Genomic DNA, 13813 nt, shown 5'->3' on the forward strand with positions numbered 1-13813 from the left:
TAATTTTAAAAAATATTGTGTAAGCTAAAGCATTATACGTTGTAAACATACTTGATTACAAAACGGGTGTCTTTTCGGAGCAAAAAAAAAAAAAAAAAATTCATTAGAAATGTTTCTTTCTGAAACCACACAATCATTTTCATTGATGGCCTGGTTTGAAATCAAATTTATAACGAAATTTCTTTTGCCATATCTGGAAAAGAAGATTCAACAGCCAAACTATTCTCACAGATCCTCAAGTTACCAAGCAAAGAATTCATGGAGATTTTTATTTATATTGCATCTCATATGCATTGGTATAATACAGTTTGTAAATATAAATCTTGACTGTCATGGGTATATTTAGACCAATTAAGTCCGTTCACTCTAAAGTAGAGCACTTAAAACCCTATTAAATATATACCCCCTGAGTACTGTGTTACGTAAGACGTTAGTGCAGGAGTTTTGATATGCAAAATGGACATTGTTTATTTATGATTAGGAAAAGAGGGACTCTCCTTGTGATAAGTCATGTAAATTGAACATGTAAAATTCTGAAAGAAAATGGTAACGGTTTTTAAAATAGTACTGAAAACAAGCATGCAAAATTCAAACTTAAGCATGCAAGGTGCACTTTAAGTGATGCACGTACGGTACTGGATTACTCACTGGAAGAGATGTTCACGTGGTTGACACGTGGTGGTTTGTTAGGCGACTGATTGCCAAGGCTACTATCATTATTCTTCTTCATACATTTGCATGGCTGTCTTTTTGAAGTGAATCATTTTGTCATGAAAAGAGGTTCTTGTCATGGATCAAGGAAAAGAAAAAGAATTGCTGTTAACACGAATCAGTAGTAAGATTGAACCTTCATATCATTACCGATAAAAACCTCGAGTTTTTAGTCGTAGATTGAAGGAGCTCAAGATAGCCATTGCAGGTTGTTGACGAGGAATAGATTTACTGATTAATACCTGTGTTTCTGACTATGGCATTATCTATGATCTCGTCAAGCCATGCGAAGCCTAGATCTCACGAGACTGGAGTTCGAAAATTGTTGCCCTCACATGCATATGCACGTGAATGGATACGCACGTGAATGAATGTATGTGTGGATAGCTCGTCAGCACACAAGAGATATTACATGTGATGCCTAGATCTCACGAGACTGGAATGATCGTATCATGAAGGTTCGAAAAATGTTGACCTCTCGTGCATATGGACGTGGATTGTATGCACGTAAATGGATATATACGTGAATGTACCACACATGTGTGAATATCGGAAATCATAGTATTGTCAAGCCTGATCCTCACGGGCACGATTACGTAAAACCGCGGTAATGCTAAACAATGCAAAATACGCAACTGTTAATTTTTAGTTGTTAGGGCAAGTTATTAAAATACACTTTGCACCCTCTTAACTAAGGCATAAAATGGACGTCTATAAGACACATTTTAAGCAGGCCGGGGATAAATACGTTCTACGGAGGATGTGAACCCCTCGATATGTGTGATCACTTCAGCCAGTATTTTTTGTTTGTGAAATGCGAGCTTATAAGTGGAACTCGAACATTCTCAGCGACAAACGCCGATCTAGTGATAGTATGGCCAAAGATGGCTGAATGAAAGAAATGTTTAAGATTGATTATCATTCAAGATGAAGCCAAGAAAAGAAGAAGAAGAAAAAAGAAAGACGTGCGGTTTGCATTCAGAGCGTTATTAAGAGAGTGTCCACGAGAAAACCAGGCAGGACTTTCACATATGTCAACTTATGAATTTAATCTTCTTCTGCTCTGTTTGTGTCGATATCGTGAGAAATACAAAATAAAGCTCTGAAAATACTTTTTCGAGTTAGTTTAAAACAGAAAATTCAAGACAACTTTGCAGATGTTCATGGAATTGCCATATATCGTAAAGTCCTTTGTAAACAATACGCCTGCACAGAAATAATATTGAAGTTCTCAAACATTTTATGGCTTTTAATTTTGCGAGCTTTAGTGATTACTCGCACTATTCAAGTTAGAATAATGTGTATTTGGTTTTACTAATTAAGATATTTGCCATCAATAAAATGTTATTCATAACATACGAAAGATGTAATTTACTTTTGATGCAGCAAGGGAGAGGAATCAAATTGCCTAGTTCCAATGAATATCTGTGATTTAAAACTGATATTGTAGAACCTGATCAAGTGGATTTCAGTAGTTTCACGCGGCCTTTCTTAATGTAGAAATACTACACGAAAAAGAGCTAATTCAATATCATAAATTAGTGTCAAATAGCAATCTTCTCAAGGGGTCCCCCTAACTTGAAGGGAACAAAATATTTTGACCTACGTTTTTGTTATAATCTTTCACTCACCAAATCCATTATTTGTGGCAAGTTTGAGCGAAATCGGTGATTTGAACTTTATAGCCTCCTGCCTGGTTTTCTCATGGACTCGCTCTTAATTATTCACGCTAAAGCCTGATTTGAATATTAGTTTTTTCCGACGGCAGTTATTTTATCGGCCGTAGCTTCACAAGTCCTATAAAAATTCTTATCTAACTTCGAAGCAATACTCTACATTACCAAGTTGTTTTCTCAAGTCTTAGAAGCCGCATTTAATTCAGCAATCTGTCTTTAATTTGCGGTCATCGAGAGGAAAAATTATGCACTTATTCTTCACCTGCAAAGTTTTGAATGATTCTTATCGCCATGATTTTTCTCTTTGGTGTCTCTTAAACATTGTTTGGTGTTTCTTCTGATCTTTCCATTTTTAAAAGACTAAAAGAGGTAATTTTCTGTGTTATGAACGAAAACAAGACCTTGAAAGCCGGTAAATTTGTGCAACCAGTGTACCTGTGTAATTACGGTTCTGCGGACAATCACGTGACAACCAGTTTTGATTGGTTACCGATTTTCTTAGATAAAGCTATAGAAAGGCCTATCTACAGACAAAATCACCGCCAGTAACAAATATAGATTATTTCCTAACATTCTTAGTCACACCTCGCTACAAGTTGAGGCAAAGTTGAAAAAGTTTACCTGAATGCAGTCCTTTTAAATCTCTTCAATTTGGCCCATCCGTGTTCGTGTTTGGCTTTTTTTTTTTTTTGTGCTCTTTTACAGTTTGAAGGAACTATTCTGAAATTTTAGTTGATTTTGTGATTGTTTGGTAAGTGCTGAAATTTTCGACATAAGCTTGACCTAGAGCTCCTTTAAAGTGAAGCACTACAACGATTGACTTACAGATAACTACGATTGATTGTCTCTTAAGCTTCTTTATTTCTTTTCTTTGATATATATAATACATGAAATGGGGTGCTTATGCCGATACTAATTAACTTAAAGGTAAATCGATTGGGTGTTATGTTTGTGTTTTTTCTCTCTTTTTTTCTTTTACATTTTTTTGTGGTATTCGGCTTTTTATTCTTCCACAAACTCCACTAAACGCATAAATGAACTAAAACGCCACCAGAGCTCGCAATAAAACCTTCATTGCAGCCTCCATCATGCGCGGGAAAACGCACGCATCAAAGCCTGTTAGTTTTCATTGCTTCTGATTGGCCGAGTAGCTGCAACACATGCGTTTTTTGCCATTGTTTGGATGTGAGAACCTGTAACCTGTAACTCTGCGAAGTTTAGCAGCGTTATTTTTTTTAGGGTCATTTGCTAAAATGTTTTGTTGGCGATTCCAGTAGAACTATCTCTTGTCGAAACTAAAACGGAAAATTCGTTACCTAGGGATAGTCATTTTGTTGCTGTGGTGATTTTTTTTGGGAAAGACTCATTTGTCCTAACAGCTACAAATTTAATATCCTGCAGGGCTGGTCAAAGAGTGAGCCTCCAATGCTACAGCTAAGTTTAGAGATGGGAGTGGAGTAACCACCCATCTACGTCAAAAAAGGGGGGAACTAGGAAGACCTTGAGTGACGGGGAAAACGGTGGAAATGAAGGTTACGTGTTTGTGCGTACGCGAAGGATGCTAGGAGGACAAGGATACGTCTAAACTGCTATCCAGGGGCAGAGTATACCGACAAAACCACTCGGACCCACTCCGAGTGGACAGCTGAGGCCTCTGATCAAGTGCACCTAATGACAAGGTGAAGTTCAAGATGAAACGAAAACATAGCCTGACTACAGGTTACAGATTCCTTCCAATTTGCAAGAAGTTACTGACGCAGTTATCGCTCTTACTTTGGACTGGTCTTGAAATGTCATTTCATAAATGACTCTGATACAAGACAATTAGATAGGAAACTACAATTGGGTCAACATGACTTGGTACTAATGCACAATTAGAGTTGACATGGAAGCAAACAACATCGACAAAAACAGGCCGGTGGTCATGCCAACTGCTGACGATCCAAGGTCAAATTCGACAGTTGGAGATGGGGGTGATTCCTCCGCAGTTGTAGTAGCCACACCAGCAGAAGAGACTGAAGAGGCACCGTTTTGGTCAGCTATGGTGGGAGTGGTAGTTTCCGCCCCATTGCTAGTGACAGTGGTGTTGATCTTAGTGGAAGTGGTGTTTGTCATTTCTGCAACTTGGAAACTAGCTCTGATGGTTCGGTCGTAAAGTGGCTGTACGGGACGGAAATTGCCGACACTTGTCGTGGTGTAAGTCTTTCTGAGTTGACGCAGAAGGTTCATCTGGGAAAACGAAACCCAAAGTTAGAAAAGCTGACGAGACAATCATTATTTTAACCACTAAACTAGCTTATTGATGTAACAAACAAGGTTGTGGCAAATAAATTCAAAAAAAAAAAAAGGAAAAAAAAAACGGTCAGAAGAAGCGTATGACACATATTAAGAAGTCTATAGTATACCTGATACTGCGATATGTTTACAGCGTCCCTAAAAACCGTCCACGTGACACTCTCTTTGCAAGAAGGGGTGGTTAGTGAACCACTGTACCGGAAGTACTTGGTCTTATTGGCAGGCAATATTCTGTCAAATCTGAAGGCTGGAATATCATTGATAGAAGTGTCTGTAAAGAACGATAAAAACCAACCGATGTATTAATATAACTGCATGAACTAAATAGCGTGATATATAATAATAATAATATCTGTTACATATAGGTTGTTCTTGTAGCCGATATAACGCGCGCTCTGATTGGCTAATTGTAGGACATTATTCTCTCGTAATGCCCACCGGCTGATTACGGGCTTACAAAAACAAAGCAAAAAGCCACATAATAAACTACTTTTAAACCTCGAACGTTTGGTCGTGACGGGAAAATCTCAAACCTCGACCTTGCCGCATTGACCTCGCTATCCCTTGGTCAGTACGGCAAGGTCTCGGTCTGAGAATTTCCCGTAAAGACCTCACATTCGTTTAATAATTAGTTAGTAATGATAAGTTAATATTTTTCTATCAAGGTATAATTTGTCATGTTCTGAACAGAAAAAACAAAAATAAAATAAAATAAAATTATAATACACAGAAAACATCACTTACAACTCGAAGTCAAGTTTCGGGCACTTTCCAAAAATGAAAATGCTGTGTTATTTTTGCCTCCGACCTGAAAAAAGTAAGAGTAAAAAGAGTATAAATGAACTTTTCCTAAGAAGGATCGCATGCTAAGATAACAAAAGAAAGATAACATGATTTATGCAATGTCAGAAAAAGAGGAAGTGGTGGTCTAAATTCCCTCGCCCGGGGTCACGACTAAACTGTTTGAAAATAAGTTAGCTCCATTGCAGTTTAATTTACGTTCACGGTCTTGTGAGTAAGTTTTTATCAGTTGCTGGTTATTGTGCGCCACATACTTTGAATTTTGCAAACAGTAGATCGTAACATGTGCAGTCGATTTAACAAATTGACGTCAGTTTTTTATGTGTCTGTCCTCTTATTGATGATGAATTGCGTCATAACATTGTCAAAGTGACTGTGGAAGTGGTTCTGCAGTAAACTTTGACAATGTTATGACGAAATTTATTATCAATAGGAGGACAAAAGTATAAAAAACTGACGTCAATTTGTTTTTTTTACAATAACAAGAAACCAAAATGGTCAAGTGCCGGGAATAAATGAGGGGAAAAGACGCCGTAAACTTGCTGTAAACAAGGATAAGTGAATTTTATTCAAAATGATGAGGGTATTGTAAATAGCTTTTCTCGCTTTTTGATTGGCTACTTAGAAAAGTCCATAAAACCTCATTGGTTAAAAAGTTGACAGTTGACAGCTGAAGGTTGAACTTGACAGCTTGCGTAAATTAAAATTTTATCCGTCTTCACTCTTATTGATGATAAAAATGAGCAAATTAGCGCGCGAGAAAACAGTTATTGTAAAAAAGCGTTTGCTTAGTTTTAGTGGTTTTCGAATTACTCAGCATCAATTAATCTTGTAATCCGAGTTACCTGTATGAAGAGGCCAAGAACAGCGAGACCATCTTCGTGGTTGAGTGCGTCCATAAGGTCGGCATATCTAGTATTGTAGCTAACAAAGTGTAACTGTCAAAGTAAGAAAAGAAAAAGAAAGAACGACGTTAAGCATTTGGTGAGAATATTGAACACTACACATCGAGTTGAGCATTTGTTTTTTTTTTTTTTTTTGATTTGCTCTTTTTCAGATGGTTCAATTATGACAGCAATTTACCAAAATCCCGGCCAAAGATTGGGAAGAAAAATATCTCACTACCATCGTCATCGTCATTAAGCTATTGACGAGATAAAAGTCATTCTGTCTGGCAACAGTTCCGTTTTCCTTGCACTCAAACTAAAAGGAGCCAGCACTTCTTGAGATCTCTTAAGAAGGCGCAAATAGAAGAAAGGCTGCCTACAGCTGCACTGGAGAGAACTAAAATGCTTAGCGAAAGAAAGTGTAGAAATTACGATCTAAAAGCATTCCTTTAACTTAAAGCAAGACCATTGGGTTTCTATTCTATTTACTGAGCGAATATTCACTAAAATAAACAATTTCGTTGGATTTTTTTTTTCATTACATCGTTCCTTTAAAGCAGAACTTCTTTGCTTTCTCACTCACTCACTCACCTCGGCGGCATAATGTTCTCCGTCCACAATGTGTTCCGATCCCACCGTGTTGTTTGGTCCATAGTGAAAGTGAAACTGAACAGTGGTGTAAACATCGTTCAGACCTCCTCCACTAACATTGTACACTCCTGCAGGGAATGACATTCCCAAGGAGTGGCCATTGTTTGAGCCAGTAAAGGTTTTGTTGAGTTTCCTGTCGTAGTTTTTCAGTGTGAACACACCTAAGCCTTTGTCAAGAGTTGTCTCGGAGCTTTTAATGTCAATCGGTGATTGCCTTTTTCCTGTGCTGCATATACCTGCCCAGTTAGCAGGACCTAAAATAAAATGAAAAATGAAGTATTTGATCAAAATCAGAACACAAACAGTCGTAAGAAGCATGTATTTTTCGAGCAAACGTTAAGCTCCGTGTGCTACTCAACATCGATGTTCAAAAATTAATGGGCAGAATAAGAAAGGAGATGGGCAATACTAGAGCAGAAACGGGGCTCCGGTAACTAATCACAAAACCCTTTGAAATGGGAATAAATCGGTCCGCTGTGAAAGATTTTTACTTAACATAGCAGTGTTAACGTTTAGCGCAGAGCTGCAGGGTTCCAGTAACGAAATTTAAGATTTTTGGAGAAGGGCTGGATAAAGAGAAAACGAAATAATACATTTGCCTGACATTTACTCATTAATCATATTAATTATTATAGCTTGTTGTTTTAGTTTAGTTAACTACCTTTACCACGGGACATGTAATATAATCACCTTTTCAGTCCCAGAACTATGTTTTTTGGGGGCTTTTTGTGAAATCCCCAACGTTGAAGAGTTTTATTCAGTCCAATACTATTAATTTCTTTCACTTAAGCTTGATGAGGGAGACCTCATTGTCGTTAATGTACTGGAATCTATTTTTGATATAGACTTGATATAAGATTGGTGGCAAAGACGTCTTTTACACTGAAGGATTCAGGAATCATTATTTAGAGAGTTCGGTAGTTTCTAGTGTGTTGCGGTCACCAAATGAGGTAATACAAAAGATTGACAGGAACTTAACAATACACACACCTTTATATGTCATGTAAATTCTTACCTAGTAAGGCATTTGGAATATAGGTCCATGGTAAGGCAGCTAAAAAAAAAAAAAGATAATAATATATAATAATTAGGATTATTATTCATACTTTCAACCTGACTATCGTAAGTTTAATTGATACACCCTACTAAGCTAACTCGGCTTGCACCTTACTGAGTCAAACTCTGATCTATGAGTTTGTTCTGGGCTCACTTATTTCAGCTATTGCTGAATCACTTCCATCCGACTTTAAGACCAATATTGTAAATAACATCAAATTATACCTACCCTGGTTGAAGGCAAGATGTGACCAGTTGACACAAAGAAATGCAATTAAAAGAAATCGATCCATAATAACTTTATTCCTGTAAAAATTAATAAAGAAAAGAGATGCCATTATTTTATTTTTTTATACAAGCATAAGATTTAAATTACGTCAAAGATGATTAATATTGCACCAGTTTTTGCAGAGTACTTACGAAAATATAAATATATGTTTCCTTTTTTTCAGGCTCTTTTTAATGGTTATTTATAAGGCGTTTATTTCTAAAGCTGACTAGACGCTGAATATAGTATAGAATATGCTTCAAAAGATCTTAATTTTAAACCGGTGAAATAATCTTAGCAATTGAAACGACTGACAGCACACAAGAATATTTTCGTGAAGGTGTTGTCCAAGTTCTATCAAGTATTATTTTCACGATTTCAAAGTAATATTCGGTACATAGCACGATCAATAGCTACATCACAAGTGAATAAAAAAAGCAAAAGTAGTAAAAAAGCGAGATGTTAGGAAAACAATCATTCGTTATACATTCGCAAACTGTTCATACCAGGTGTTAGATGAAAATATACACAAATCTGGCTTCGTTTTGTTTCATTGACTATTCATGGAAAGGTTTCAGTCTCTACTACGGTAATAGACAGAAAATATATAGATATGATCTCTTTCAAAAAAAAGAACCAACCTAATATTTTAACAAAATCCAACACTAAAGGGAAAAATTTCTTGCTGATAAACAAATATCGAAGAAACAACACGAGGGCAGAAGGTGCACGTTCCAAGTTAATTTTCATTAATGATATTTGTCTTACGATACAGTTTGGTGACCATCCTCGCACGTGAGGGAGCATGTGCGCGTTTTTCACCTAAATTCAGTGAAAAGGGTGAGGCAACCAGGCGAATTTAGAATTTGTCTTGTTTTTTTTCTGGCCTAAGCCCCCAACCTCAAAAACACTACAGAGCTGCATGTTTCTAGCCAGATACAAAGTAATTGAGGGCCTTAATCTGTTGCTTTTATGTAACTTAAGGCGCCTTTCAATATAAGCTGTTTTTAACATACAACTAATCTTGCAACCGGAAACCAATGTGCCTCGTCTTGTAGGAAAGTATTACATGGTTGACAAATATAATAAAATCTTTGTAGAAAGAAAGAAAAATACCGGGAGCCAAAGTTACAACTCGTTCAAGTTTCCTTGTAAGCAATAAATGCGGCGTTGTCTTGTAGTTAACTTGTACGAGATACTTAATTTGTACCCAACACGACTCCCGGATGTGCATGGTACATCGGATTATGTTGTGACTCATAGCAAACCATAATTCGCTCTCTATTTCTTAGAATTATTTTCCCATTATGTATGTTGATTAGAGAGCCTAAACGGTTGATTGCGGCTCCGAATGAGAGATAAGTAATTGTCTGATACTCGACATTTTTTTATCAAATACTCCCTTTTTGGTTAAACTGTTCAATTGGTTGTATTTTGTTCCTCAATTCCCTTTATGATTAGCAAGAAGAGCTCTAAACTGACTCGAATGTCAAGCTTTTTTGGGCAAAAATAGCTTTAGGGGCCGCACGAAACGTTCTCTTTTTGCTGGGAATTAGTTCTTTCAGTTCGGTCAATGAAAGTTGCGGTTTCATGGTTCGCCATCTACTCTTAAAAATAAACCAATGCTGTAAACAAGACGTCAACACGAGAAGAGTGAAATAAAAACGAATCTCTTACGGTGGCCAATATCTGGCACACGAAAGAATATATGATTGATAAAAACACGACTGTGTTCATCAAAATTTAAACAAGAAACACTGTTTAGTAACGCGAAATGTTTCGAAGCTTAAGACGAACGAGAAAGAAAGAAATAGCTCCATTCTAACTTGGCAAGCCGTACATTTTGTATAAATATATATAATGATACGCTGAGAAGGATTGCTAGCCGTTTCTTTTCATACCCAATGTAGTATCTATCAACAAACTCTAACGGAGGAGAGCATTTTTTCAAGCAAGGTCTTCCAATAAGTTCTGAGCAGAATGTATTAAAGAGCCATACGGACTCTTGCGATGAGTTCAAAGTCCAAAAGAGGCAATCTTGTGCTGACTGGGGTGAAAAAGAAGCAGCTATATATTAGAACGAATATATTTAGCATACCGACCCATGAGCTCGTCCAAACATGACCCGCCTAGATTAGCTCAGCTATCCGCGGGCATGTTACAATTGTAATTTTAATTTCATAACAAATAAAATGTATGTATGTATGTAAAATGTATGTATGTATGTATGTATGTAAAAGCTCTTTCTAAAACCTGAGCGTTTTGAGTTAATACTGAAGAAAACACGAAAGCCACTAAGGCTGTTAAATTATCATCAATTTTGTGGGCGTTATCCTAGACGTTTGGGGATTTAAGATTTTGTGAATTTTAGTTTTAACTAGTTTTGGTTACAAATTGCGTTTTCACGATCCACCCTTAAATGGTTACAGGCCTATTGAATTTATTCTATCCGCAATAACTACTCCCTATATTTTTGAGATCAATCACTTAAAACCTGTACGCAAATAATAAAATACCACCTCCCGTCTGTGGCTTGCTTGCACCATCATTATACAGTCAATCAGATACCCTTTTATTGAAAATGGAACTAAATTTATACTTTACCTTGAAAATTGAGGTATGGTTAGTCCTTCTGAATGACAAAAGTTCTTGATGCTTGAGTCAGGTTCGGAAATGACCAGATAAATTTAAAAAAAAATGGATCGTAGAGGAAAAAAATAAGCCTGTTATGAGTGCTGCGATCGCGTCGATCCCTGAACGAATGATAAATTCCACGTCTTAGTCAGCGGTCGAAGCGATCGAGATTAACACTGAAAAGAAGTCAGATTTGATGTCCTTTTATACCTTCTAAAAAAAGCTTATTAAAATTAATATATTTAAAATATTCCTATATTGCAAGAAATGAATATCTTTATATTTATAGTTCACTTGGAATGTCATTTTGGAATATTTTTCAAATATTCTTGGTTCGTTTTGACAGGATCTCCTTTCCCTTTTTTATTACTTGTAATTCGTCCAATCAGTTTAATATGCCCAAAGATTCTTTATATTGACAAACACATTCGCCACCATTACAATTTTGAAGGAATAATCCACAAAAAGGGTGACTTGTTGAATGAAAAAAAGTTCAAGAAGCCGAAAGCAAATATCAGAAATCAAAATATTGGCAAACCTTGCGATATTGAAAAACAATGCAAAATACACAAACGTCAACTTAAGTCTGCTGTGACAAATCATTCAAACTACACTTTACTCTCTCTTAACTGTAGACACAAAATGGCCGTCTATAATATACTTTTTCAGGAGGGGTAAATACTCACCTCTACACTGAGGGTGTGAACACTAGAGAGGCTACAAATCAAACTCATCCATTCTCAGTAACAAAATATGATCTAGTGATAAATTGTATATGGTTATAACTGGCTATTAAGTCGCGAGATGCAGTTCTAAAATTTGGTCTATTTAGACTGAGAGAAGGTTTAGGAAAATGAGATTTACTGAGACAAAGATTATAAGAACAGTCAAGCTTGGCGAGGCTTTAGGAGTTGGAACGTACAATTAGGTTGAAGACAGGTCCCTCCTCCACCCCCCCCCCCCCCCCCACCTACAGACGCCATATACATTTTTGATTAGATAAAGAATTTTCAAATATATTGTGTAAGCTAAAGCAATATACGTTGTAAACACGCTTGATTACAGAATTGGTGTCTTTTCTGAGCAAAAAATTTCAGTAGAATTTACTTTTTGAAACCACACAATCATTTTCATTGATGGCCTGGTTTCAAATCAACTTTATAACGAGATTTCTTTCGCCAAATTTAGAAAAGAAGATTCAACAGCCAAAATGTTCTTGCAGATGTTCAAGTTACGAAGCAAAGAAGGCATGGGTACTTTTATATTTATGTTGCATCCCGTATGCTTTGGTATAATGCAGTTTGTAAATATAATCTTGACTGTCATGGGTATATTTAGACTAATTAAGTCCGTTCAGTCTAAAGCTGAGCACTTAAAACCCTATTAAATATATCCCCCCCCCCCTGAGTACTGTGTTACATAAGGAGTTTTGATATACAAAATGGACATTATTTATTTATGATTAGGAAAAGCGGAACTCTCCTTGGGATAAAGTGATATAAATTGTACATGGCAGAGTTTTTTTAAAGAGATTTTTTTTTAATAGTACTAAAAACAAGCATGCAAAATTCAAACGTAGGTATGCAATGTGTAGTTTAAGTGATACACCTACGATACCGGATTACTCACTGGACGAGATATTCACGTGGTTAACACGTGACATTTTGTTAGGTGACCGATTGTCAAGGTTAATACCATTTTGCTTCTCCATACACTTGCATGGCTGTGTTTTGTGAAGGGAATCACAATCAATCTAAGATTTACAGATTACTATCTTTGTTTCTGACCGTGACATTAACATTTATCTATGATCTCGTCAACACATTCGATGCTAAGATCTCACAAGACTGGAGTAATCGTATGATGAAGATTAAAAAAATTGTTGCCCTCACGTGAATGGATATGCACGTGAATGGATATGCACGTGAATGGATATGCACGTGAATGGATATGCACGTGAATGGATATGCACGTGAATGGATATGCACGTGAATGGATATGCACGTGAATGGATAGGCACGTGAATGGATACGCATGTATGTGTGAATATCTCGTCAACACTCGAGAGATATTACACTTGATGTGTAGATCTCACGAGACTGGAAAGATCGTATGATAAAGGTTCGAAAAACGTTGACCTCACGTGCAAATGCGCGTGGATGCTATGCACGTGAATGGATATATACGTGAACGTACCACACATATGTGAATATCAGAAGTCATAGTATTGGCAAACCTTATTACGGGCACGATTACGTAAAACCGCTGTAATGCTAAACAATGCAAAATACACATCTGTCAAGTTTTATTCTGTTAGGGCAAGTTATTAAAATACACTTTGCACCCTCTTAACTGAGGCATGAAATAGACGTCTATGATACACATTTTAAGCAGGGGGTAAATACCCTCTACGGATGATGTGAGCTCCAAGCGAGTTTTAAAGCTTATAAGTGGAACTCGCACATTCCCAGTGACAAACAGTGATCTAGTGATAGATGGCTGAATGAAAGAAATGTCAAAGAACTGCACTTAAAATTGATTATCATTCAAGATAAAGCCAAGAAATGCATTTAGAAGGAGAAAGACGTCACAAACTTCAAAGACGTGTGGGTTTGCATTCAGGGCGTTATTAAGAGCGTGTTCATGAGAAAACCAGGCAGAACTTTTACATATGTTACATGTTACATATGTCAACTTGTGAATTTCATCTTCTTCTGCAGTGTTTTTATCGATATCATGCGTGTCTGAAGTGCTTCTTTTCTTCACATTTTTACTCGTAATCAATCGGAAAATGCTCAGTTAGTTATTTCGAGTTAGGTTAAAACAGAAAATTT

General features: G+C 36.6%; 1 protein-coding gene across 1 annotated transcript; it reads right to left on the reverse strand.

Moving 5' to 3' along the window:
- Positions 1-3224: 3224 nt before the first annotated feature.
- Positions 3225-11168, reverse strand: LOC149114131 (carbonic anhydrase 2-like). The gene is made up of 8 exons (XM_089287602.1): positions 10950-11168; positions 8307-8383; positions 8037-8075; positions 6962-7275; positions 6329-6421; positions 5427-5490; positions 4793-4953; positions 3225-4616 (listed from the first exon to the last, which is right to left on the reverse strand). The coding sequence occupies exons 2-8, from the start codon at positions 8368-8370 to the stop codon at positions 4251-4253; spliced, it is 1101 nt and encodes a 366-aa protein (XP_089143728.1). The 5' UTR covers positions 8371-8383; positions 10950-11168; the 3' UTR covers positions 3225-4250.
- Positions 11169-13813: the final 2645 nt, after the last annotated feature.

This window comes from Orbicella faveolata, unplaced genomic scaffold (assembly GCF_042242905.1).
Source record: "Orbicella faveolata isolate gen_17 unplaced genomic scaffold, um_ofav_v1 contig_14, whole genome shotgun sequence".
In the NCBI taxonomy this organism is placed as follows: domain Eukaryota; kingdom Metazoa; phylum Cnidaria; class Anthozoa; order Scleractinia; family Merulinidae; genus Orbicella; species Orbicella faveolata.